General features: G+C 41.2%; 2 protein-coding genes across 4 annotated transcripts in view; one reads left to right on the plus strand and one right to left on the minus strand.

Annotated features, from left to right (window-relative positions):
- The window catches only part of b4galt1l (DP-Gal:betaGlcNAc beta 1,4- galactosyltransferase, polypeptide 1, like), a 36,078-nt gene extending 18,360 nt beyond the window's left edge, over nucleotides 1-17,718 (plus strand). The window contains exons 3-6 of the mRNA XM_051954210.1: nucleotides 4,630-4,817; nucleotides 8,320-8,442; nucleotides 14,832-14,936; nucleotides 15,688-17,718. Of these exons, the coding sequence (XP_051810170.1) occupies nucleotides 4,630-4,817; nucleotides 8,320-8,442; nucleotides 14,832-14,936; nucleotides 15,688-15,817 (546 nt within the window). The 3' untranslated portion in view covers nucleotides 15,818-17,718. The remainder of the gene's footprint in view (nucleotides 1-4,629; nucleotides 4,818-8,319; nucleotides 8,443-14,831; nucleotides 14,937-15,687) is intronic.
- On the minus strand, nucleotides 17,716-26,489 carry exosc3 (exosome component 3). Of its 3 annotated transcripts, none has more exons than XM_051954228.1 (5): nucleotides 26,196-26,489; nucleotides 24,928-25,077; nucleotides 24,685-24,836; nucleotides 23,551-23,792; nucleotides 17,716-18,479 (listed from the first exon to the last, which is right to left on the minus strand). In XM_051954228.1, the coding sequence occupies exons 1-4, from the start codon at nucleotides 26,418-26,420 to the stop codon at nucleotides 23,585-23,587; spliced, it is 735 nt and encodes a 244-aa protein (XP_051810188.1). In that variant the 5' UTR covers nucleotides 26,421-26,489; the 3' UTR covers nucleotides 17,716-18,479; nucleotides 23,551-23,584. The 3 variants fall into 3 exon arrangements, with proteins under 3 accessions (XP_051810188.1, XP_051810189.1, XP_022070311.2); XM_051954229.1 differs by lacking the exon at nucleotides 17,716-18,479 and adding an exon at nucleotides 19,950-20,673; XM_022214619.2 differs by lacking the exon at nucleotides 17,716-18,479 and having other exon boundaries at nucleotides 22,814-23,792.
- Between the last annotated feature and the right edge of the window lie 1,368 nt (nucleotides 26,490-27,857).

Here is a 27,857-nt window from a genome sequence, read left to right on the forward strand (position 1 = left end):
AACGATAATACAATACTATAAATACTAACAATACTATTCTGATTTTCAAGACATTTTCCAGACATTTTATTTAGTGTTTTTATTTTCTCAAGACTCATTCACATGAAAACTTTGCATACGATATGTGCACAGAGAGCACTGTCTGTGAACAGAAACGTCCTTGTGAAGAAGCATTTCTGTTCTACATGCACAAATATGTCCCATGAAGCTAAATAAGCTGCAGCAGGCAGAGCAACATGAAACACCCTGCAGGTAATAAACACACCTGAGAGCAGATGCTGGTTGTCTAGTAACTGGGCAGTTGTTTACTACAGTCAGATACTAGGAATATGACTGGAGAAGAGGTGATTATATGCCTGAATTTAGGAGATCTCATCTCATGATGTTAATACTTTGTACAACCCCCTTTTGCCAACAAAACAGCACCTAATCTTCTCCTATAATACATTTTTCTACAATTTTCAGTGTGAGAGTATGCTTCTGCAATAAAAATTTAATTTATTTTAAGGCTTTGAACACATTAACCAGGGGTGCCAATAATTATGGAGGGTGCTGTATGTACTGTTCACAATATTGGGTTAGGGATATTATTCATTTTATGTCTAGGGCTGGACCCGAATATTCGTTCGCTACGGTGCAGTCCAGCTGCGACAATTCTTGCACCATGTGGTGGAGCATTATCTTCCATGAACAGAAAGTTGGGGGTGTGCTGGTGGAATTAGGGGATGATGATGATTCTATGATGTCTCTGAGGTAAGAACGTCCACTGACTGAGCCATGTACAATCACCAAATCTGTTTAGCACTGACTGTGATGCCTGCTGCACCTCCTCCACCAAAGCCAACCCTGGGGACCATGTTGACCTCGGTGTATCGATCACCTTGCCTTCTCCAGCAACGCTGACGACCATCATTTCTGTACAAGGTGACCCGACACTCATCAGTGAACAGGACGGTAGACCACTGCTGCATTGTCCAGGTCACATGGTCTTGTGTCCACTGTAAACGGTCACGGTGGTGTCTTGGTGTCAGTGGAGTCACCTGCAACGGTCGTCTGGCATTCAAGCCAAAGCGGTGGAGTTGGTTCCGAATGGTTTGTCTGGAAACCCTAGTACCCCTCACTTCTGGTAAACAGGCCTGCAGCTGTGTGGTATGTACTTGCACGGTACATAACAGTGTCAGAGTGCATAGGTCCTTAGGTACTGCTGATGACACTTTGAGACACACCAAGTTCACAGCAACATCTGACTGCCAGCTACCGACCTGAAGGCGTGCTATGGCCAGGTGGTGCTGCTCGTGTGTTCATGGCTGCTTGAATGATGAACTGGGAATGACTTACTGAGAAGAGCAGCTTTTTGTACCCCCAGAATGTTGAAATTGATGCCACATTGAAAAGGGTTGTCTTTTTGTATTTTCACAATGAAGACCATTATGTGGAAAACACAAAATGAGGTGTGTCTAGCACCCTATCACAATTTCCTCCCTATCCCCAAAATCACTGAAGTGAAACAAACACCTTATAGGACGGGTTAGATATATAATACTGAAGACATTGAAACTATAAAAGCACACATATAGAATTAAGCAGTAAACATAACAAAGTGTTAAACGAATCAGAACATGTTCTATTATTGATTAGTGTCACCAGCCTCAGAAAGTGGAAGTTGGCAACACCTCAGATTAGAGCCCAGATAAATTCTTCCGAGTTGTAGTAGCAGACACATCTCTTCATCAACTGTGCAGATGAGAATGACCAATCAGGCCATTATGGTGGAATTGCTGCAAGGAACTCCCCACTGAGGATGAACAACAAGCAGAAGAGATTTGTCAAGGAATGGACATTAGACCAGTGGAAATCTGTGCTTTGGTCTGGTGAGTCCAAATGTGAGATCTTTGGTTCCACCCGCCGTGTCTTTGTGAGATCAGAAAAAGTGAACGGATGGTCTTTACATGCATGGTTCTCATTGTGAAGCATGGAGGAGGAGTGATGGTGTGGGATTGCTTTGCTGGTGACACTGCTGGGGATTTATTCCAAACTGTAGGAACACTGAGCCAGAATGGCTACCACAGCATCTTGCAGCGACATGCCATGCCATCCAGTTTAGTGGGACCATCATTTACTTTTCAACAGGACAATACCCCAAACACACCTCCAGGCTGTGGAAGGACTATCTGACCAATAAGGAGAGTGCTGCTTAATTCAGATGACCTGACCTCCACAGTCACCTGACCTAAACCCGATCCAGATGTTTGGGGTGAGATGGACTGCAGAAAGAAGGAAAACCACTGTGTTCTACTAGAGCTGCTGGGCAGTCTTCAGCTCTGTTGCTGTTTGATCTATCAGCTGGCGTTCAACACAATTTACCAACAACTGACACTCACTGAGCTTGGCATCTCAGGATCTACCTTCCACTGGTTCATGTCCTACCTCTCAGCGAGATACTTCAGAGTCTACCAGAAACTTGGGTGTCATGATCAATGACCAACTAGGCTCATGTGTCCTCTGTTGCTTGGTTGTGTTGATTCACCTTGTACAATATCAGGAAGATCAAGTCCTTCCTTTCTGAACATGCAGCACAACTCCTGGTCCAGGCTCTCATAATATCATGCATCCACTGCTGCAACTCTGTACCGGTAGGCCTCAATGCATGCATGGTCAAACCTCTGCAGATGATCCAGAATGCAGCAGCAGAAACGGCTCGTCACCCTGCTGTTCAGATCACTTCACTGACTTCCAGTTGCTGCCCACATAAAATTCATAAAGCTGACATCTGCATACACAACCACAATAGAAACATCTCCCTCCTACCTGAACTCTCTCATCAAGGTCTACACTCCCTCCTTCTCACTTCGCTCGGCCAAGGAAAGGCCTCCTGATATCCGACCACCAGAACAGGGCTGGTTGCTGGACTCTTCTCCTCTGTGGTTTCCCGGTGGTGGAACGAGTTGCCAAACTCCGTTCCATCTGCAGAATCCCTTTCAGTCTTTCAGAAAAAAACTAAAAAAACTAAAACCTCACACTGGAACTTGTTTCATGGCTCTTGTCCAGGTTGTTTTCTCCTGACTAGATCCTTGATTGTGTTGTATCCACTCTCAGATGTACAGCGTTTTGGATAAAAGAATCAAATAAATAATATTATAGAATTGTAGAAAAGCAGCCAACAAGTGCTCAGCACCACTGGGAAGTCCTTCAAGACTGTTGGAAAACCATTCCAGAAGACTTCCTCATGATTGAGAAAATACCAAGAGTGTGCAAAGCAGTAATCAAAGCAGAAGGGTGCTGTTTTGAAGAATCTGAAATATAAAACAGGAAGAATTATTTAACACTTTTTGTTTGCAACATAAATCCATATTCAGGGCTCCAGACTAACTTTTTTCTAGGAGCACGGTGGCCCCTAACATTTAATTAAACATTTAACATTTGAGCACAAGTAGAAAATTTAGGGGCGCACGCCAACATCGACTTGCAAAGTAAATATTCACATTTCCTCTCATTTTCACTGTATTACTGATAAATACTTGCACAATAAAAGCAGAAATTATGTTTTCAATTCACATTTCATAGTGCAGCCGTTGACACAACAGAACGAGAAAATCACTCAGAGTGCAGTACTCCACCAAGGCAGCTCAGTTGATGTATAATTTCCGACAGATGAAATCTGTAATAAAAATGACCTTGTGCTGAGCACAGGGATGTGTTATGCATGGGCTCGTTATGTATTTATACCAAATCACGTGTAAATTACTCCTATAAAGGTCTGTTGATCAGTTCATCACTTTTTGTAAGTCTTTGTTTTGCTAGTGTTAAAATAACCGTTCCCTTCAGGCTTTTATTTTGAAGGCGTATTTTTAATGCTACGGGCTTTTATTTTGTAACCATTCCAGCGGCACAGGAAGTAGGTCTGTTAGAAGAGGTTTCTTGCCATTAAGATGCTGCCGAAAAGTCCGAAAATTCCCATAAAGATGAAATAAAACGGTTCTCTCTGTTGCTGTCAAAGGATGTGTCTAAACTTAGAAGCAGCTGGAATGGAGACAAACTCTGACGGTGTTTCCTGAAGAAAGGAGTGAAGGACAGAAAGGTGAATTTATGTTCAAAATAAGGTTGAACGTAAATGAAGGCTTTGTGAAACATCAGGAGCTTCACCGTCTTTCGCCCCCCGCTCTCACACACATTGGCCCGCCTTCTTCTTCTTTGGTGTTCGTCTCCTTTCAGGTGTCTCCTTTCTTCTTCTTTTGGAGTTAATGTTGGCTGGCAAACAGCTCCTTTGCGCATTACTGTCTACTGGGCTGAAGTGTGGAGCAGATGTTTGAAAACAACACAAAACAAAAAAAAACGCAATAACCCTATTTAAAAAGAAATCTGCAAATTTACTGGTTGCCCATGCGCGAGTAGATGAAAAATTTACTCCCACACGCTCAAATTTTGGTCGCAAAATGCGACCATTTAGTCGCAGTCTGGAGCCCTGCATATTTGTTCTTTCATAGTTCTGATGTCTTCAGTGAGATATTTATCTTCACATCCAATAAAAACCATTGAATGAGGACGTGTGTCCAAACTTTTGACTGACACCATAAAATCTGAGTTTACTAAGCTTGGGATGACCATCTGTCTGTCCATTCGTCTCTGCAGGATGGAGATGAGATCTTCAACCGAGCGAAGCTGCTGAATGTGGGCTACACAGAAGCTCTGAAGGAGTACGACTATGACTGCTTTGTGTTCAGCGACGTCGACCTCATCCCTATGGACGACCGTAACACCTACAGGTGTTTCAGCCAACCACGACACCTGTCCGTGTCCATGGACAAGTTCGGCTTCAGGTGAGACAGACCTGCCCTGTTTGAATTTAACAGTGCTCATTTTAAATGAGCTTGTTTCAGTTTTCTGCTACTGCTATTAAAGGAAGGCATGAAGTAGCTGATAGAAACTAGAAATCAGACACCTGCTTTATTCACATGTTAATTTGTAAGTCTTTTCCTTCCTGTTTTGTACTGAAACTCACAGTAAACCGTGTCTTTCGATGTACTCACAGTACAAGTACACAGTACTACGTATCGGCTACAGTTCATCATGACAGACTCAAGCCTCAGAAAACGTCAGATAAAATAACATCAAGAATGAATTTTAATTTTAAAAATAGGTCAAATAAATCAAGAAAAGCTGACCTGGACTTGAATCCAATACTGCCTGTATAGGCACAAATGTCATTAATAGAATTTTAAACAGGAACAGCACCTCCTACAAACTGAAGTTCTAACTGTCAGGAGTCAATCATCACAGTAAAAAATGATAAATAAAAACACACAAATGTAAATCAAGTGATTGCATAGGTATTCACTTCCTTTAAAGTGACATGCCTCATTCATCACAGGTGCAGAAAGTTGCTGCAAAAGTCACACAGTGAAACGGGGATCATCTCAGTGTGGTGAATGTCACTTACTGATTGTAGTATCTAGAAGGTCCAGTCACTTATGAATCAGTGCTTCTGGATATAACCACACCATGACGACAAAAGAGGACTCTAAAACTGTGAAGAGGTTGTAGAAAAGTCAGGGATGGGGATACCGCCGTAGCGAACGAACATTCAGATATTCGGGTCCAGCCCTCGAGAGCTAACCCTAACCCTAGAGAGCAAGGTGAATGTTTTGGAGTAGTCAAATTAGAGCCGAGACCTCAGTTCAACTGACGATTTGTGACTCAAGTTGACAAGGTCTGGTCACTCACGACTTCTGTGAAGAATGGGGTAAATTTGCAGTGTCCAGATGTTCAGGCTGATTGAGACCAACCACACCAGCTCAGTGCTGCAGCCAAAAGTGCATCGACTTAATGCTGATGATGTGGGTGAATACTCATGTGATCACCTGTTTTACTTGCTATATTTTTAATTACTTGACATTATTTTGTAGCAAATGTTTTAGCATTGACAGGAAGGAGTTGGTTTTTGTACATTCTTGTCAAAAAAGCCAAATTTAATTGACCATGATTTAATATTGAAGAGCAACAAAAGTGGGAAACATCACCCTTTTTTTCACGTTCACTGTGTTGAGTTTTGTGCTGCTGGGGAAATATAGAAAAGAAGGTGTTTGAGAAAACAGCTCACACAGTAAAAGTCACATTCAGCAGGTCTGTCAATTTCCACATACTTATGGCAGTTTAACAGTATCTCTGTTAGCACCAAGTTCACTTCCTGTCAGGAGACACCACAGCAGAAGAAATGCTGCTCACTTCCAGCTTCCTGTCGACACTCTCAGTACAGTTTCCTGTCAGGAAGTCTGAAAAAGCTGGCGTTTACTTCCTGTTGTTGTGTTGGTGTCACAACACTGCTGACCTGCAGTTATCCTTTCTTAGCAAACACACTGAAAACAGAGAAACCTTCAGCTTACAGTGCTGTGATAAAGTATGTACAGATATCTTCTATTTTTGAATATTTGTCACACTTAAATGTTTCAGATCACCAAAGTAATTTTATTGTAAGACAAAGATAACCCAAAATAACACAAATTGCAGTTTTTAGATGATTTTATTTCTAAGGAAAAATGCTCTCCAGCCCATCTTGCCCTATGTGAAAAAGTAATTGCCTTCTTAGTTAACAATCTACCAAATAACCAAATTCATTTCACAATTTTACTAGCCAAACTCACATGACTACTGCCAGACTTGCTGAACCTAAACATCACTACATAGAACCTGTCTTCATAGTAAAAGATCTCAAAAACAACACATGATGCCACGTTCTAAAGAGATTCAAGAGCAGATGAGAAACAAAGTCATTGACATTCATCAGTCTGGAGGGTTACAAAGCCATTGCAGAGGTTCTGAGACTCCAGAGAACCACAGTGAGAGACATTATCCACAAATGGAAAAACATGGAACAGTGGAGAACCTTCCCAGGAGTGGACCAACTACCAACATTTCTCCAAGAACTCATCAACATCTAATCCAGGAGGTCAGAAAGAAGCCAGACGACTATCAAATATCTGCAGACGTCACAGGTCCATCTACATGATTCTACAATAATAAACACGGTGAAAATAGATCTATGAGAGAGTTGCAAGGATCAAATCAGTACTGATTAAAAATAAAAAGGCATCTGGCATCAGCCAAAAAAAAAAAAATCTGGATGATCTCCAAGACTTTAGGATAACATCCTGTGGACTGATGAGTCAAAGGTGGAACTTTTTGGAAGACAAGGGTCCGTTATATCTGGTGTAAAGCGAATACTGAATTCCACAAGAAGAGCATGATGCCAACAGTGAAACACGGTAGTGTGATGGGTGGAGGACTTGGATGACTTGTCATCACTGATGGGAGCCATGAATTCTGCTCTCTATCAGAAAATCCTTATGGAGAATATCCACCATCAGTTCATGACCTCAAGTTCAAGCACAAATGCTTTACGCAGCAAGACAAAGACCCAAAGCACACAAGAAAGTCCACCTCTGAATGGCTCAGAAAGACCTAAATGAAGGTTCTGGAGTTGCCAAATCAAAGTCTGGACTTTAATCCAGCTGAGATGTTGTAGCAAGACCTTAAAGGGCAGTTCAATAATGAAAACCATCTAATGTGACCGAATTTAAAATCTTCTACAGAGAAGAGTGGACCAGAATTCCTCCATGATGATGTAAAAGACTGATCACAAGCTGTAACAAACATTTAATGGCAGTTGTTGCTGCCAATAGACCCACCAGTTATTAGGTTTTTTCACAGGACTGATATAGGGTTTCAAGATGCAAAAACCGAAGATTTTTGTAAAGACACAAAAACTTTTCACAGCACTGTAGCTAGCATAAACCTTAGACATAGACTGACTTTATTAATCTCCAGAGGGACATTCTGTTGTTACAGCAGCATGGATATTCAACAAAGGGGTAAAGAATAAGACAACACAAAATATAAGAAGATAAAAATATAGAAAATATAATGTACAACAAAAAATCAACAAAATATACAAGAGCGATACAGAAATCTGCAAACAAACAGAATAAACGTAAGTAGGTGCAGATGAGTTTACATATGTAATGAATGACGTTAGAATGTAAAATGTCCGGTATGTAAAGTAGTTTCATGAGAAGGCAAAGTGAGGAAGTCCTTTTGTGATCTGCCAGACGCAGATGCAAAGGCTGGAAACAGGAAAACAAATAAAGGGACACTGTTTGTTGAGCTAAGCAGACTGAAAACAGCGGAAACTGTTTGCTCAACTTAACATACCCACTGAAAACATGGGAAACTATTAGCATGGTGCACACACTGGTGATGCTGTGTACAGGTGATGTCTGACAGGTGATCTTATGTACAGATATAATGATCATGTGTCTCCTGCAGGTTACCTTACAATCAGTATTTTGGTGGTGTGTCGTCGATGAGTAAAGAACAGTACTTGAAGATCAACGGTTTCCCCAACAACTACTGGGGCTGGGGAGGGGAGGACGATGACATCTACAACAGGTAACAGTTTCTACCAGTCAGCTCGACACAGGTCTGTTGGTTGAAAACCGTCACAGGTTTCATTTCAAATGCAACTGTAGTCTTTCATCAATTTTTAGATATTTTGCAGATTTGTTTTCTTAGATTTTTACCATTTTTTTCTTAATGTTTACATTTTTAAATGCTTTTTAACATTTAATTAATATTTTTTGTTATTTGATTAATTTTTGACAAACTTTATTCATATTTTACTAAAGGTTTTTATACATTTGAAGGCTTTTGGATATTTTATCTTGACAATCATTTTATGACATTTAAATATTCATAGCTTTGGTGATTTTGTTAATTTTCAAGCAATTCATCCTTTTCTGTATAAATATTTTCAATGTATATATATTAGTATTTTTGTCTACACATATACAGTTGCAACCAAAATTATTCAACCCCCAGTGCCAATTTGGGTTTTAAGTACTATTTACAACTTTTCAGTTGATTGGAATAAATTTAACATACAAGTGGATTTTAAACAGCTGAATGTAACCAATAATACCAGAGTTTTCTCTAAATTCCACACAAAATGTTAATTTTAATAACTTGTGCACTTTCAAAATTATTCAACCCCCTAATGACAAGTGTCTTTAAAACTTGCTGGAGCATTTTATGACCGTTATAACCTTTTGCAAATAAGATATTTAACCAAACAATACCTTCTGGTAATCCAAACGAAGAATCTGAGTTCCTTCCTCATGGGAAAGTGTCCTAGTTCAACATAATTCTTGAGCATGTCTGCTGCAACTGTCTTCACCAAATCCCAATAAAGATTTCCTGTGAGATTTAAATCCTTCAACTACTAATACCACTCTAGAATATTCTAGGATGTCTTGGGAAACCCAGCCTTAGTAGACAATGTGATAAGCATGGTCTTGTTGCTGAACAGCCAAATGTCGTCCCCAAGCATCATCTTATTCAATGTCAGCATTAGCTTCTGAGATTTCCTGATATTTGATCAAATTCATCTCGTTTTCTACTTACTATAGTTTTGCAGTAGCAGATGAAGCCAATCAGGCCAAGAACAGCATTGGGCCACCAACATGCCTTCCTGTAGATAGGCTGTATGTCATCTTATATATACTGATAAATCACAGGCCTACAGAAGTCCTTATTTTCTTTCAACGCTTTGGAAAATATGATTACAGAACAGCTATGGATTATGTAAATGGTTTTAAGAAATTTTTATGTGTTTGTTGTGGGTCAATAGAGGTTCTCATCTTTGAGTACCTGAAGAAGCCCTTTGGTGTGAAGTTGTATCTTACTGTACCAACTAAGTATCAGTTACTGATTAGTGCCTGATGTCAGAACATCTTATTGTAGCTCTTTTGTAGTCACTCAAGCTATTTTGCCACTTGTCTCCATAGAAGTCTGGTGCTAGTGGTGGTTAAGTTCTTCTTTCTCCCTGGTCAGGTAGTGTGGCCGCTTTATGTAAACCTATTAACTAGTGAACTGCGCTTTCAAAAATATCCTTAGAACGATTTAGTGCACATGCTACCTTTTTGGATCCATTTCATTGCTTATGCATGGACATTGCCATTTTTTTTTATTTTTTAGGGTAGTGTTCTTGACTTTGATACAATATTAAACTAGAAGATGCAAATCCAAGCATGTAGAAAAGAGAATTTGCAACTGTAGTACTAATGTTAGCTTTCACGCACGTTCTAAAAGCTTGGGGCATAATTAACCACACTTGATTTGCAATTGTGTGTCTTTATAAGGAATGCTCCTTAGGGGGTTGAATAATTTTGAAACTGCACAAGTTATTAAAATTAACATTTTGTGTGGAATTTAGAGAAAACCCTGGTATTATTGGTTACATTCAGCTGTTTAAAATCCACTTGTATGTTAAATTTATTCCAAACAACTGAAAAGATGTAAATAGTACTTAAAACCCAAATTGGCACTGGGGGTTGAATAAGTGTGTGTGTGTGTGTGTGTGTGTGTGTGTGTGTGTGTGTGTGTGTGTGTGTGTGTGTGTGTGTGTGTGTGTGTGTGTGTGTGTGTGTGTGTGTGTGTGTGTGTGTGTGTGTGTGTGTGTGTGTGGTCGCGCTTAATTAGTCACAAGAAAACGTCTATGCATGCAAAAATCATGATTTAAATATCTCAATAATCATAAAATTAGCGCGCAACTTTGCGATATGGATATCGCACTTACCATTATCGAAATAACGACATTTTGTCGATATATCATGCAGCCCTAATATAGTATTCCATATACTTATATGTATACATATGTGTGTGTGTGTGTATATGTATATATATATATATATATGTGTGTATATATATATATATATATATATATATATATGTGTGTATATATATATATATATATATATATATATATATATATATATATATATGTATATGTGTATATATATGTATGTATACATATATATACACATATACATATATATATATATATATATATATATATATATATATATATATATGTATATGTGTATATATATGTATACATACATATATGTATATACATATACATATATGTATGTATACACATATACATACACACTATATTGCCAAAAGTATTTGCTCACCCATCCAAATAATCAGCAGACCTGACAACCTGTACGCATTTTGCGTAGCAGGTACGCAATTTGACATCAAAATACGCTGGTACGCTCCGCCTCATTAAACTACTCAAAAAGCTGCAGACATCTGTGAGTGCTGTTAGAAATGTGGATGTGCAATACTCATGCATGATGCAGCAGTGTAGTGGTGCAATTTCAACCAATCATCATAGAGTAGCGGAGAATAACGAGTCTGCAGAACCCTTGTTGGCCGCTCTCTACTGTCCTCTGCCTCCCTCCGCCTCTCTCCCCGTTCCCCGTGCCCCCACCAGAGCCTTAGAGACAGTAAGAGTTGCGACACTCCTGCTCTGGCAGCGGGGGGGTCACGTGGTTCATGTAAGCCTGAATAGTTCCAAACAGGCAGCGCTGTCATTTCCTTCTATGGGACTGAGAGCGGCGATTTCACGGTAAAAAAGGAATAAAATCACACCTCCAAGTACTTGTTTGATTATTAATTCATTGGAGTATGTATGTAAATGTCAGTTTTACATTTTGAGCCGTAAGGTGACATATTAAAGACACTTTTGGGGTTTTGGAGGGAATGTTTCACATTCGTGTTAGCATGGAAAATCGACTTTTACACAGAAATGTAAGATGATTGAAGATGTTAATTTTTGCCCAGCTGGATTATTGTATTTCCAGACAATGTCTATATTTCTCTGATTCACTTACCCGTAGTCTGGGAGTTATTGAAAAGCAGAGTAACAACAGTCCATTCAGCAGATAGTGTCCAGGCAGGAGTTGACTCACTATAACCATTTTAAGACATACACAAAGTATATATTCAAGAATAACAACTCATTATGCTTTGATGAATGAAATAGTATGTTTTATTGACAATGGGAGAAACAACAACATGTTATTTTTTACAATTATTTTTGAAATAATAAAAAAAATAATCAAATGACTTGTGTGTGGGGAGACATCCTCTTCATGTGTGTCCTGGACACTAAAAGTAGATGAAGTAAAATAGGGAGAGAACAGATTCAACACTTTGCACACTGGGTAGCGTATTATAATGTAGCTTTCAAAGAACAGCTAACAAGCACAAGGCAATGCCTGAAAGTCGGTCATCTGCCAATATTCACAAATACAGATAAATGTATGGACCACAAAGGGCTTCTGATATAATATAAAGACGTTAAAATGAAAAAGAGGTAGCGACTCATCAACAATTAATCCGTCAATATATCCCTGGAGATAACTTCACAGCTAACAGCAGAGTCGAGCTAAAAAAAAGTAGCAGAAATTCGGTCGTCTACCAAGATAAAAAAATATATATAATTACGCTGCGCAAATACAAATAAAGCTCAGCATATGCATCATAAAGAGCCTCTGATAAAATATAGGCAGTTGACAATTCAAAAGAGGAAGGCATTTCATCAACTTACCTCCACATATACTCAACAACCTGCAGTGCAAATGAACGGTGGATATCACTGTCGAAGCGGTGCTTGGAACTAAACAAGCCTCCACAACCCGGAAGTAGACCGAAAGAAAGCGTACAACTGCACCCTATGGGAGTGTCGCAACTCTTACTATCTCTCGGGCTCTGGCCCCCACCCGCAGCAGCTGGCGGTTAAAACGGTAAAATTGTGTGTGTGTGTGTGTGTGTGTGTGTGTGTGTGTGTCCATCCATTGACTTCCGCTTATCTGGGGTCGGGTCGCGGCGGCAGCAGGCAAATCAGGTCGTTCCAGACATCCCTCTCCCCAGCGACGCTTTCCAGCTCTTCCTGGGGGATGCCGAGGCGGTCCCAGGCCAGACACAATCAGCTGCAAACTGCTCCAGTGCGTGCTGGAGGTCATGGTCTGAGGAAGCCAACAGAATCACATCATGTGCAATAAGCAGAGATGCGATTCTGAGGTCCCCAAACGGGACATCCTCCTCACCCCGGCTGCTCCTTGAGATCCTGTCCATGAAGACTACAAACAAGATCAGAGACAAGGGGCAGCCTTGACAGAGGCCAACACCCACTGAAAGAAACGTGTTTGACTTTGTGTCGAGTATGCGGACACAGCTCTCACTTTGGTTGTACAGGGACCGAACAGCTCATGCCAATGAGGAAAAAACACATGTAGACTGGCAGGTCGAACTCCCATGACCCCCTCAGCAGCTCCGCTGCCTCCCCTTCCTGAGGTGTCAGGAGTTGACAGCTCTGCACTTTTCTTCACCCGAGTGTCCAAAACATATGGCTGTAGGTCTGACTCTAAAGAGAACTTCCTCTCCATAGCCTCCCTGAACTCCTCCCACACCCGAGTTTTAGCTTCCACAACTGCCGCAGCTGCTGCCCTTTTGGCCAGCTGGTACCTGTCAGCTGCTTCGGGAGACCCCCGAGCCAACAAGGCCCGAAAAGCCTCCTTTTTCAGCCTGACAGCTTCCCTCACCACTGGTGTCCACCAGCGGGTTTTTGGATTGTCGCCGCGACAGGCACCAGTGACGTTTAGGCCACAGCTCCTAAAAGCTGCTTCTGCAATGGAGGCTTTCAACATGGACCACTCTGACTCCATGTCACCAACTTCCCCCGGGATGCAGGAGAAACTCTTCTGGAGGTGGGAATTGAAAACCCCATGGACAGGGTCCTCTGCCAGACGTTCCCAGTCCATCTGCACTTCACGTTTGGGTTTACCAGGTCTGTCCAGCAGTCTTCTCCGCCATCGGATCCAACTCACAAACAGGTGGTGATCAGTTGACAGCTCTGCACCTCTCTTCACCCGAGTGTCCAAAACATACGGCTGCAGGTCTGACTATAAAGTCGATCATCGACCTTTGGCCTAAGGTGCTCTGTTACCAAGTACACTTATGAGCAACCTTATGCTCGAATGTGCGAACATGGTGTTTGCAATGGACAATCCATGACTAGCACAGAAGTCCAATAACAAAACACCACTCGGGTTCAGATCAGGCAGGCCATTCCTCCCATTCACCCTCCTCCAGGTTTCTCCATCGTTGCCCACGTGAGCATTGAAGTCTTCCATGAGAACTATGGAATCCCCAGGTGGTACCCCTTCCAGGACACCACCCAGAGACTCCAAGAAGGTCGAACACTCTGAACTGCTGTTTGGTGCATAAGCACAGACAACAGTCAGAGTTTTCCCCTCTGCAACATGAAATTGCAGGGAGGCGACCCTCTTGTTGTCTGGGGAGAACTCCAACAAGGCGGTGTTCAGCCGGGGGTTCATGAGTGTCCCCACACCCGCCCGACGCCTCTCACCCTGGGCAACTCTGGAAAAGGAGAGAGTCCAACCCCTCTCCAGGATTCTGGTTCCAGAACACTTGCTGTGCGTGGAGGTGAGCCCAACCATATCTAGCCGGTATTGCTCCACCTCCCACACCAACTCGGGTTCCTTCCCCGCCAGTGAGGTGACGTTCCACATCCCCAGAGCTAGTCTACGCCACCAGGGGGCGGTGCGCCCAGGCACCCTAATAATATAGACAAATTGTTATTAAGAAAATAAGAAAATTATTAAAAATGAAAAAAATACGTATATACACACACACACACACACACACACACACACACACACACACACACATACATACACATATATATATACACACACACACACGACACATTTATATTTAGACATTTTGTAAACGTTCTTTGATATTTTACAATCTACCACTTTCAGCAGTTTTATATGTATATTACATTTTTCACGCATGAAAACCTGTGTTCTTACTTTGTGGGTTTATGTGAACACCAGTAGGAAACATGCTGCAGCCTGTAGACATTGAAGGATTTTGATAGGAGCTTCATTCTATGTCGACAGGTTGGCGTCCAGAGGCATGTCCATATCTAGGCCCAGTGGAGAGGTGGGAAAGTGCCGAATGATCCGACACGACAGAGACAAGCAGAATGAGCCGAACCCTCAGAGGTAAAACATCCAGTCCTGTCTGTTAAATACGAGGTCAGAGTGCTGATGATAGTCTCCTCAGGCAGTGATTGATCATCTCAGGGATGTTTTATGTTAATAAATGTGGCTGCACCTATGATAGTTAGTTTAATCAGCTGTAAGGAGCATCAGTAATCAGAATAGTTTGTGACAGTCTGTGCTGCATTTGCTGTCACACAACAATTAAGAGTCTGTTCATGTTACTGTAGCATCCTCCTGCTCAGGGTTAGTTAAACCTCTTATCACTGATGAATATAAGCAGCAGAAACAGAGCTGGATATACAGTAATCAACCATTGCAACCAGTGGTTGTGTTTCCTTGGTCTGCTTTATGGTAACATTAGAATCTTGTACAGAGTTGTGTAGCAGCATTTGTTACTTGAAGGTGTTTGTTACAGGACAATACCATTTATTATGTCCATTTAAAAATGTTACATAGAGGTTCTGAAAAAGACGTCATAAACGATGCCATAAAAATATTCTATATTTATATGAAGTTCCTCTTTGTGTAACTGTATTTTCTCCATCAGTCTTGATGTTGCACCGCTCCCTCTCTGCTGAAACATCACACTGCTCTGGAATTAAACGAGTCCTGTAAAACGGGAACTTTGGAGCCCCACCCCAGTGCCCAACCCTAATGAATTATTAGTAAAGTGTGACTCAGATCTGTGTTGTGCTTCATTGCGTCTCGTTGTGCGTTTACATTCTGACACTTTTGTGTTTTGATGCTCCAGGTTCGACCGGATCGCTCACACCAGAGACACCATGAACAAAGACGGCATCAACTCTCTGTCCTACACAGTGGTGAGTGTGGACAAGCTGGACCTGTTCACCGAGATCACTGTGGATGTGGGGAAGCCCTGAGGGGCCCAGAGGGGCCCAGAGGGGCCAGGAACTGGGAGCTGGACTGCTGCAGTGAAAACCACATGGTGCCTCTGACACTTGAAGCTTTACGGTCCCCTTCTGGACCGGACCTGCTGGACACTTGTTTTGCACAAACAGACTGCACAGCCTTGAGGACTCGTCTCTGATTGGTCAGGTCTAACCAATCAGACGCCTGCATCAGACGCCGTGGCAACAAGTTCTGAACAGACTTTTATTTTTAAAACAATCAGAGCCGCCCTGCTGTGTCACATGGTCTGATACACCGGTGGAGGTTCTGGATAACACACAGGATGGGCTCACATCTGGTTCTGGTTCTGGTCCTTGGTCAGGTCTGTGTTCTCGTGATGGTCTAGTTCCTGGTCCAGTTCCTAACCCTGGTTCAGGTACTGGTCCTGGTTATGGGTCCTGAGTTCTGCAGTACGAAGCCAGTACATCATATCCCAGCGATCTTTTCATGATCTGGTTTAATTTAACCGAACAATAGTCAGGATCAGCCTGAAGCAGGTTTACAGCTCAGTGAGTCACCAAGGATTTCTGAACCTGGATGTGAGGTGGAGTTAGTAACAGACAACCAATCACAGACATGGACATGTCTACTATGTCAAAGATTTTAAACATCACTGCAGCAGCTAAGTTCACTTCTCAATATCATTATCAGATCAACAAGGCACAGGTCGACATGACTACGGTTTTGGGACCCAGAAAAAATATAAACAGGAGCATAATTTGAATAAATAAATAGGCCCTTTGCAAATCTTACAAGATCGACATATATCTAGAGCTTTAATGGTTTAATCAGTGTCTGTCTGAGGATTATACAGCTTTCTGTCTGATCTGTTACCTGGAGCATCACCTGCTCCAGAGCAGGTCAGGAGTTCAGCGTCTATTTCCATGGAAATGAACCTCAATAAGAAGTCAATTTCTATGGTCGCACAGAAAACCCAACGTTACCACGGTAACCTCAAATTCTGCTTCGTAGTACAGCACTCTGGCCCTGGTTCTGGTTTTGGTTCTGTTTATCACTCAAGTACTGGTTCAAAGCAGTCAGTGTCTGAGTGACCAACATGATGTGAAGACCAAACTGAATGTCAACAAACTGGAGCTCTGGACCACAGGACAACAAACAATAAACAAGCACAGCAAACAAACAGTACGCCGACCAGCAGTAAACAGGCAGTAAACAGGCAGTAAACAGGCAGTAAACAGCATAAACAAGCAGCTGACCAGGTCAGAATCGGAAGCAGCTGGGATCCTCTGAACCTGTGAATTGATCCATGTTTCTGTGATTTTTATCTTCAAACCAAAGTGTGACCGTTGTGTGTTCGTAGCTCATCAATACACACCATGTGATTATTGATTAAACCGCTGATTGATCGTCTCAAATACTCAAAGCCGTTTGATTGCAGCAAAAAGACAATAATTTGAGCTTTTGATGAATCTTATATCAGGATTAATGTCCACTTGATTGATTACTGATTGACGCTGTAAATCATCCTTGATTGATTGATTGATTGACTGTTTGATTGATTGATTATTGTGTCTCTAAGTGTCCTTATCTGAACTGTTGGTACCAAAGACTTTATTGATCCTGTGAATGAGGTCACCTGACTGCTGGACGAGCTGATTATTGATGACATATTGAAAGACAAAACAAGCTGTGTGTGTGTTATCTTTCTGTGCATGTCTGTGTTGTGGGTGTTTTCTCTCCTGACTTTTTCAGGTAAATCTGTGTTTTTGATGACAGGTTTGTTTGTATCTACAGACCAAAATTCACCTTTAAATGTGCCTTAAAGTGAACTTTCCAGTGTAACTGCTCTGAGTGGTTGAACTGGTGGACCAACCAGTGAGTGTAAATGTGACAAATAGAAGTGAAGAAATGAGCTCATGTCTCTGTTTTTATTGGTGCTGGTAGAGTCCAGAGAGCTGAACTCTGGAGGAGTGAGTCTGTCAGCAGGTCTGGTGAGTTTTTAGTGTCCTGAAGGAGGATCTGTTTTAACCAGCAACATCACCATGGTAACGGATGCCTCACAGCTAGATCACCATGGTAACGGATGCCTCACAGCTAGATCACCATGGTAACGGATGCCTCACCGCTAGATCACCATGGTAACGGATGCCTCACAGCTAGATCACCATGGTAACGGATGCCTCACAACTAGATCACCATGGTAACTAATGCCTCACAGCCAGATCACCATGGTAACGGATGCCTCACAGCTAGATCACCATGGTAACGGATGCCTCACAACTAGATCACCATGGTAACTAATGCCTCACAGCCAGATCACCATGGTAACGGATGCCTCACAGCTAGATCACCATGGTAACGGATGCCTCACAGCTAGATCACCATGGTAACGGATGCCTCACAGCTAGATCACCATGGTAACTAATGCCTCACAGCTAGATCACCATGGTAACGGATGCCTCACAGCTAGATCACCATGGTAACTAATGCCTCACAGCTAGATCACCATGGTAACGGATGCCTCACAGCTAGATCACCAGACAAACAGTCACTCTGAATGTGTGACCGTTTGTCTGCTGAACATTTGCTTTGCACAAACAGACTGCGATGGACTGTCCAGGTGTCTCCTGCCTTCAGCCTCGGTCAGCTGGGATAGACTCCGCCCCCATGACCCTAAAGAAGAGTAAAGGGTGTGTAGATAATGGATGGACTGTAAATCTTTTTTCATTGATCTGAGGAAATATTCTAATAATCAGAGTGGATTTTTGATTTTCATTCACTACAAACCAGAATCATCAAAATTAAAACAATAAAAGGATGATATATTTAAATAGAAAGTATCAGTTTACCTTTTTGAATTAATTACAATTACAAAAACCCCATGGTAACGGATGCCTCACAGCTAGATTACCATGGTAACGGATGCCTCACAGCTAGATCACCATGGTAACGGATGCCTCACAGCTAGATCACCATGGTAACGGATGCCTCACCAGTTTTCCTCCTGATGATTCTCTGATATCAATGATTGATCCCCATCTTTTCTGATTGACATCTTGTTACTCAAAATCTGCCCAGCCTTCCTTAAACTGACACCAAAATTATTCAGCATTTTCCAAAATTAACCAATATATGTCTAAAAAGATTCTGTGTCTAAAATATGAAAAGTTCGCCATAAAGCAAGTGAACCAGAAAATCTTAATATTTAAGAAGCTGCAGCTCCAGAATTCCATCTGTTTGAATAATTAGTGAAACTACATTGCAGCTAATTGAGTCAGACATTCAGTCCTGACTGGAACAGCTTTCTGAGGACTTGATAGTTTTGAGCTCTTATGTGGAGAACAATTCTTCAAGTGATCTCTCTCCAGAGCCACTTTTCTTCTTTTAGAACATGTTTCTGAGTCAGAGGTTTCTCTCAGAAAACACTTCAAACATGATGATGCTGCAGCAGAACCAACCACACTTCCTGTTTTGAGCCACATAAGAACAAGTGACGTTCATTTTACTCATTATCAGGACATCCTCCCAGGCTTCCAGGAAACAGACTGCAGTTTGTGACAAATCACAGGCAGAAATGAAAGTCACAACTCATTTTTCCTCACTTTGAGCTCATTTGTATCTGATATGTTCTTCTACATCCTGTTTGATTTTTACTACCAGCTGTATATGTAGTAGATTTAATGCCAGAACTGTACACAGTACCAGTAAACTATGAATCAGTTTACATGTTAGCTTCTACTTTGTGCATATCATCTATCTTGTCATACCTGTATCCAATTGTGTGTTTTATGTTCCTTGTTCCCTACTGTCCCATCCCTCCTGCTCCCCCTCTACCTCTACCTCTTCTGTCCCTCTCTATCCTCCTTCCAGCAGCAGATGGTTCCCCCACATATAGAGCTGGGTTCTGCTCAAGGTTTATTTCCCTGTTAAAGGATGTTTTTCTTTCCACTGTCACCTTAGGGCTGGCTGTAGGGGGTCAGGCATATGGGTTCTGTAAAGCATCTTGAGATAATGTGACCTGTAATTGGTGCTATATTAAAAAAAATGGATTGAATTGTAATATAAAGCGCTGCAGATCTATGGAAACATCACAGCCATGCCTAGAAGCACAGATAACCTGCAGTTATCGCAATTAAAATGACATAAGTTTAAACAAAAATGTAATAGTCAAATCCACATCAAACATTTCCCCACAGGTGTGACCAGCAACAGAAAAGATGGTGGAACTGCAGTCTAACATTCTTATTTGTGATCTTCTGTCATCTGCTGGAGGCCAGTGTAGCCTACTTAAGATCTTAGAGCACTTCTATCTGCTCACAAGCAGAGATGTTGATTTTCTTTTGCAGCCGCCCACAGAGCAACGACGACCACCAAACGTTTCACTGACTGTGATATTACTGGGCTTGATTGGCCAACTCACCTGAGCTGAACCCATAGAACCCCATGTGGAACAGGATCAGGTGGAAGATTAAAACAAAACACCCGACCCAGAAATACTGAAGCTGCTGTCGAAGCAAACTTCAAAGACCTCAGCAGAACAAAGGAACCCAAACAAAGTATTGCAAGAATCTGAGAAACGTGTTCCAGAAATTGGACAATTCTGGATGGTAAATCAGGCTGCACAGTGATCCAGTGGTTAGCACTGTTGCCTTGAGCTTTCTGCATGTTCTCCCTGTGCACGTGTACGTTTTCTCCCAGTTCTTCAGCTTCCTCCCACGGTCCAAAAACACCCTGTTAACTGGTGACTCTGAATGTGTGACCGTTTGTCTGCTGAACATTTGCTTTGCACAAACAGACTGTGATGGACTGTCCAGGTGTCTCCTGCCTTCAGCCTCGGTCAGCTGGGATAGACTCCGCCCCCATGACCCTAAAGAAGAGTAAAGGGTGTGTAGATAATGGATGGACTGTAAATCTTTTTTCATTGATCTGAGGAAATATTCTAATAATCAGAGTGGATTTTTGATTTTCATTCACTACAAACCAGAATCATCAAAATTAAAACAATAAAAGGATGACATATTTGAATAGAAAGTATCAGTTTACCTTTTTGAATTAATTACAAAAACTGACTTCTTTAATAATGTTCTATTTTTTATAAGCATGTGAACTCTTCAGTGAACAAGATGGCAGTTATTTCCATGAAGCTCGTACTTCAAACACTTTCAGTTTCCCACCGTCACAGTTGTGATATCTCCAGATAATCTGCCAGTATTAAAACATTTCTGGACTGTTGTGTTTAACGCTGAGAAACGTGAGAACAAGGGGGTATTCCATGAAGCTGGCTAAAACAGGCTGGGCTTACGCCGGTAAGCGTGGCTTGAATAAGCGGCAACTTTAATCTCAGCTGCAAGTAGTTCCACGAACGAGGCTCAGCTGTTTTTCAGAGACGCTTATTCAAGCCAGGCTGATTCAAGCTGCGGCTGAGCGCGCGTCCGGGGGAGATAAAAAGCCCCGACGTGTCGATCGTCGAAATGATGATATTATGTCTAAAAACAGACTTTCTCTTCGGCGGAGCAGAAACTTCTCACGGAGTTGTACGAGGACTACAGGGAGATTATCACAAGAAAAGGCAACACGGTTGATAAATAAAGCTCCAGACGCTGCCTGGCAAAGCATTGCCGACCGTTTAAATGCGTGTTTATTTTCTTTTTAATGAAGCACTTAGTCTGAGCGTACACACGCACACGTCTGAAAATTTAATTTTCAGAGGGCAAGTTTTTGACACTGATTAGGGATAACCCACAGCTGCAGTGGTTGATGACTGTTTTTTCCTCACCCTGAAGTTTGTCACACTACTGTGGCCCAGAGGAGATCAATCTGATGAAATAAAGCTTTTTAAAACCCATTGAAGACATTTTTTATGTGTGTATAAACATATATATATATGAGAGAAAGAGGCTACAGCCTGGTTTTGTGTAATGTGATGGTGGTTTTCACTTTTTACGCTGGTAGGCCTAATCCATGTTCTTGATTTGACAAATATATATCCACCATAGATGAATAAAGCAGCAGGTAACACCTAAAACCAAAGGAGGAATACTTTGGAAAAAAGGGGCAACTTCATGTGGAGATGTTTCATCAAACACTCAAACTTTGAATGAAAAAGCAGAAAAAAACATGTAGGCCTACAGAGGAGATGTCATTTTTATTAGAGATGATAGTGCTGCTGTGCCCTACATTTAAATAAGGGAGAAGACACAAATGAGCTGTACACTAAATAGTTCTCTCATCATTTGGCCTCACCTTTGGATTCTCATCATGATCAGATTGGACCGCTGGTAAAAGGAAGGTATTCTTTATGGAAAACTGTGGCTGTTGTGTCCTGCTTATTTTAACACAATCTGTGCCTATTCCTGTTACGTGTTGACTGCACTTTGAGGGTGAAAGAAGACAGAAAATCAGACATTTCCAAGTATTTACCGCTGATGGATTCAAACCCACGGCGCAATGAAAAGTAAAACCACATTTAATCTACTTAACTACGCTCGAACCACTGAGCCACTGTGACAAAATGTGTAACATGATATAGTTTGATTCACGGTTATTCCGGCGTTATTTAAATAAGAAAATTTAAAAAAGGTCTCAATGTATGTCACCGAACAAGAACATCATTGATTACAGATCAAGATGAATTTAATGTGTAACATGCGGTTCACAGGCGTCTTTCTGAAGCTCGTCAGAACCTTCTCTGACATGGAGCTAAAGTAAGCTTGACTGTTAGCCTGCCCCGGACCAGGCTTGTCGCTCTGGCTGAGTTACCATGGTTACCAAGCCAGGCTAGCCCTAAGCCTTGTTGGTGGAACAAAACTCTCACTAAAGTTAGCAAAGTTGACCGAAATAAGCCAGGCTTAGACCTAAGCCAGCTTTGTGGAATACCCCCCAAGTATTTCATGTTTAACTTCCTTGATATGAAGACTGATAATGTGTATGTATCATCTGATGAAGATCTGTTGTGAACAAACACAGATTCTCAAGAACTTCAAGTGAAGGAGTAGATTTAGCAATAATTAGCAGAATTATCAACAAACTTTATTAGAAACAAAGAACTTCTGATGGTCAGAAAAATACTTTTTATAGTTATAAAAACTAAAAAGCTGCATCTACAAGAGAGGTAAAGGACGAAATCAGGTCGACTTTCATGTTGCCGTCTCCTCGTTAGCAACTAATCAGAGCCCTCAAACCTCACCCAGAATCAGACGATTCTTTATCTACAGTAACCGCAGTAAACTTAATGCAAAGTTCTACCTTCATACTATGAATTTTTCAAGAGTTACCGGCCCCTGGAGTCCAAAGAGGTGGGTCCTAATTTACATTTTTTAATTGACTTTTTTTCTCCATTATTTGTGCCTCAGAACTTCATCAGTACAGCAGTCAGACGTGGAGTTTTCAGGACTGGAAGCAAGAAAGGACAACGTTTCCTGTAGAAAGTTCTAGAGTAGACCTACTGACAACATTACGGTTGTCAGTAGGTCTACTCAGAACTTTCTACTGAGGACGTTCTCTTTTATGAACTTCAAGGACCTGGAAATATTCACAGCATGACGGTAGAACTTGGCTTCATGAAATATATAAAATGTAGACAAAAAAACATCTGCTGATTCTGAGGCCGTCAGGTAACATCTTTCTCAGATTGGTTGACTTTCAGTGGAATGACCTGACTGTAAATTGTTACCTTAAAGATTTTTTTAAACAAAGATTTGGTTGTTGGTGACCGGCCAACCGACCAACAAATCAAAATCCTTACTGATCCTGCAGAGACGAACCAAATGAGAGGAAGTCTACAGCGCCCCCTGCTGGACCCTCCTGAACAGTTCTTTCCTCTGCTGGGCCGTCATGGTTTCACAGCTCTGCAGCAGGTTGGCGATAATCAGGGTCTGCTGGATGCTAGAGGATCTGACCCAGAGCCGGCCGTTCATGCCGATCACCAGTTCACAGGGGAACAGAGTCTCCAGGTCGGACCGGACCTCACTGTGGGGGGACAGCAGCCTGAGTAGGGGCAGGACAGAGACGGTAAGGTTTGACTGCTCCATCAAAGGATATTTCTGCTGCAGGGGTGTCAAACTCATTCTAGTTCAGGTTCCACATTCAGCCCAATCTGATCTCAAGTGGACCAGAGCAGTAAAACCACAGCATGATGACCCAGAAATAACCACAACTCCTCAGCTTTCCTTGTTTTGGAGCTCCGGCTCCATGTCCTTATTAGCTACTAAACATTTAGTCACAGCTATCTGGAACTGAACAATGTAGGATTTTACTTTATGATCAAAATGACAAAAGTCAGACAGAAACAACAACAATATGACAAAAAAATAAGACACAAAATAACAAAAAATAAGACACAAAATGACAAAAAAGTTACAAAGCAACAAAACAATAGAAAAAAATTAGACAAACATGACAAAATAGAAAGAAAACAACAAAAAACAGACAAAACCACAAGCAAGGCAAAAAGGAAACAAGACAACAAAAGTAAGAAACAAAATGACAAAACTGAGAAACAAAACCACAAAAAACTGAACAAACAATACAAGCAAAACAACAAATAAAGCAAAACAAAAATAAGACAAAAACATAAGCAAGACAAAAAGGAAACACAAAACGACACAAACATGAGACAAACGACTAAAGTCTGACAAAAAAAGACAAAAACAAAACAGACAAAATATTACAAAATGAGACACAAAACGGCAGAAGAACGATGAACAATCTCGTGTTTTCCTTTATGATCTAAACAACTTGTCATGGTCTAGAAATGATTTTAAATGTAAACATTTAAACATGCCTTTTTGGAAGCTGCTGTTTTAATGCCTTAAAAATGTAGATGAAATACGATACAAACTGTTTATACTGTGAGTACACTGATCTACAGGCGACTTACCTTCTGACCAGACCCAGAGACACTGTGAACATCAGACCTCCTGCTCCAAACACTCCCATCCCGCTGGCTCGTCCTGAGCTGTCCATACAGGCCAGCTCCGGCTCCATGTCCTTATTAGCTATGATGAACTGAGCAAACACCAGGTCGCCCACCTGCACAGGTAACACAGCGCTACAGTTACTAATTCTGACACTTTTCCTCTGACTCCAGTCCACTGTTTCGCTCCCTTTCTCTGATACTCACCACGACGTTGGGTCTGTTCCTCTTGGTGGCGCCCTCAAACGCCAGGTAGGACAGAGACGCCTGCTCGCTTCCTCCCACGTCCACCTTGAACATGTCTCCGGATTTGGCCGTGACGATCCCTATGACGGTCTCTCCTTTTGCGGGGACGTACTGAGGACAGACGGACACACTCATGGAGCTGCAGCTAAAGCCTCCAGCATAGCTGACAGCAGGGGTGTCAAACATGTGGCCTGCGGGCCAAAACCAGCCCTCCAGAAGGTCCTCAAAGTGTAAAAATTCCAGAGAAGACATGAACTGCAGATTGTAAGATTGTCTGACTTTTCTCGTTTGTTCGGGGGGTTTGGCTCGCTTGTGTTTTTTGTCAGTTTGTTCCTGTTTTTGTCCATTTTTTGTCCCTTAGTAACTTTTTTGTCTCCTTTTTGTTTTGTTTCCTTTCTTGTCATTTTGTTTCTCGCTTTTGTTGTTTTGTGTTTCATTTTTGTAACATTTGGTCTTTTGGGAGTTTTTTGTCTGATTTTTGTCGTTTGTGTCATGTTTTTACCGTTTTGTTTCCTTTTTGTCTCCCTTGTGTTTTGCTTTATTCGTAGCTTTGAGCATCATTTTTGTCGTTTTGTGTGTTTTTTGTCTCGCTTGTGTTGATTGTCCATTTCCTTGCCATTTTGGTTCTCGCTTTCGTCAGTTTTTGTCTTGTTTGTGTCATTTGTCTATTTTTGTCTCATTTTTGTCCTTTTGTAAGTTTTTGTCTAATTTTTGTCTTATTTTGTCATTTTGTATCTCGTTTTTCAATTTTATTTATTTGCCATTTTGTCGTGTCTTTGTCTGACTTGTTTTGATCATAAAGTAAAATAGTATAGTGTTCAGCTCCACAAAGCTGTGACTAAATGTAGACACTCTGTGATCTGGAAGTTGTACTGTGTAAATGATGCCCTAAATGTACTTTTTTGCGCTAAAACAAAGGAAAGATTAGGAGTTGTGGTTATTTACAAGTTATTATGCTCTGATTTTACTGATCTGTCCCACTTGAGATCAGATTGAGCTGAATGTGGAACCTGAACTACAATAAGTTTGACCCCCCTGGTTTACATCAATAAATTGAGTTTCCTTTTACTTTTCTAAAGTGGACGAACAAATAAAGCATTAATGTGTCAGTAATCTGAATGGATTTATGTCTGTTGAAACCTTAAATTGTCACCTTTCTAACTGAATTTTTGCCTACTGAAACCTCAAACTAAGTTATTTAAATGGACTTCCGTCCCGGTCGGTCTCACCCTTCGCTGCTGGGAGTCTATCCAGAACACGTTGGGCGGTTTGTGCCGCAGCACGCCGCTCTTACACACCACCAGACGGTCTCCGCTGCGCCGCAGCCCCGGACCGCACACCGCCTTCTCCGGCTTCACGGGCTCTGTCAGAGAGATGGTGTCGTCGGTCTCGAAGGAGAACTCGTCCCCCGCTAAGAGGACATCCTCGACCCGCTGCTTCAGACTGGAGAACATTCTGCAGGTCCCAGTAACACTTGAGTCCGCACCGTTAATATTCCGGACCCGGATCGAAATCAGTGTGACACACAGGAAGCAGGAAGGAAACACCTTCTTTTTCTCTAGTGAATCATTAGCGCCACCAGCTGGTTGGAGTTTGGATTTCTGTAATGATAAAATCGGTTAAATATGACTGTTTTTAAACCAACTTTATTTACAAAAAAATGACAAAAAACACAGATCAAAATTACGACACACCGTGAATTCCCGTTTTAGTCTAAATTAAAAAACACACGACTAAATAAATGTTCATATTCAAAAAATAAACAAAAACATATATAAAACATTTCTATTGAATAAAGAAACAAACACACAAATAAATATCTAATAAACAAACACACAAATAAATAAACATTCATTTTAAATAAATGAACAAACACACAAAAACGCATCTATTAAAATAAACAAACTTATAAACATTTCTATAAAAGTATAACTTTAAAACAATAAATAGATAAATAGCTTAAAATAACTATTAACTAACTTTTTTAAAAAAATTCTGATCAAGATGAGGTGGTTTGAACATGTGATTCAGCTTTTCATTTGTCTGTTCCTGAAACAGTCACATGATTAGGGGATCCAGGGAGACTTTTTTTCTCTTCAAATGCTTTATTGACAAAAAGCAAACAAGTATGGCAACTTTAATTCAATAAACATCAGAATATTATAAAAAAATATTGCCAAGGGAACAACATCCTAGCAACAAAAGAACAACATGAAAAAAAACATACACATCAAATTTCAAATCAATGGAATCAGATTGGATTGAAGCAGAACATAAGAAAACCAAAACACAACCTTTGAAATCTCAAGGGGAAGGGAAGAATATATATTAAAGTTCAACTATCCAATTCCGTAGGGAAGTTTTTTAAGATGTTATACAGTTTCTGTGCCTTTGTACCTTTTAGAAGTTTGAGCGAATTCATGTATAATTTAAATTCATTCGGGAAAACCATAAATTTGGGGGATGATTTCAATATCCTGTTCTTATGGATAAAGAATTTTGCTAAACAAAGAATCACATTACAGCAGAGTTCATCGATTTCGTTTGTCAGAATTATGCCAAAGGTTATATCATCTCTGGAAATAGAACCTGGAAGAAGTGGGAGTTTCGGTTTGATGGGGCGGCATGGCTCAGTGGGTAGAGTGGCCGTCTTGTAACTGGAAGGTTGCGGTTTGATCCTCAGCCTGTTGCGCTCATGTCGAGGTGTCCCTGAACAAGACATCTAACCCCTAACTGCTCCTGGTGGGTCGTGGTTAGCGCCTTGCATGGCAGCTCCTGCCATCAGTGTGTGAATGTAACGTATCATGTAAAGCGCTTTGGATATAAGCACTATATAAATACAACCATTTACCATTTCAGCGGGATATTACAAATGTCTGCTAAAGGTGTAT

Source organism: Acanthochromis polyacanthus, chromosome 10 (assembly GCF_021347895.1).
Source record: "Acanthochromis polyacanthus isolate Apoly-LR-REF ecotype Palm Island chromosome 10, KAUST_Apoly_ChrSc, whole genome shotgun sequence".
Taxonomy (NCBI): Eukaryota; Metazoa; Chordata; class Actinopteri; family Pomacentridae; genus Acanthochromis; species Acanthochromis polyacanthus.

Bases quoted from the DNA above. Each gene is read 5' to 3' on its own strand.
- exosc3 (XM_051954228.1), bottom strand. From the start codon at position 26,420: ATGTTCTCCAGTCTGAAGCAGCGGGTCGAGGATGTCCTCTTAGCGGGG. The intron at 24,837-24,927 runs GTGAGTATCAGA...TTACCTGTGCAG, and splicing joins GGAACAGACCCAACGTCGTG to GTGGGCGACCTGGTGTTTGC. The intron at 23,793-24,684 runs GTAAGTCGCCTG...GCCCCTACTCAG, and splicing joins TCTCTGGGTCTGGTCAGAAG to GCTGCTGTCCCCCCACAGTG.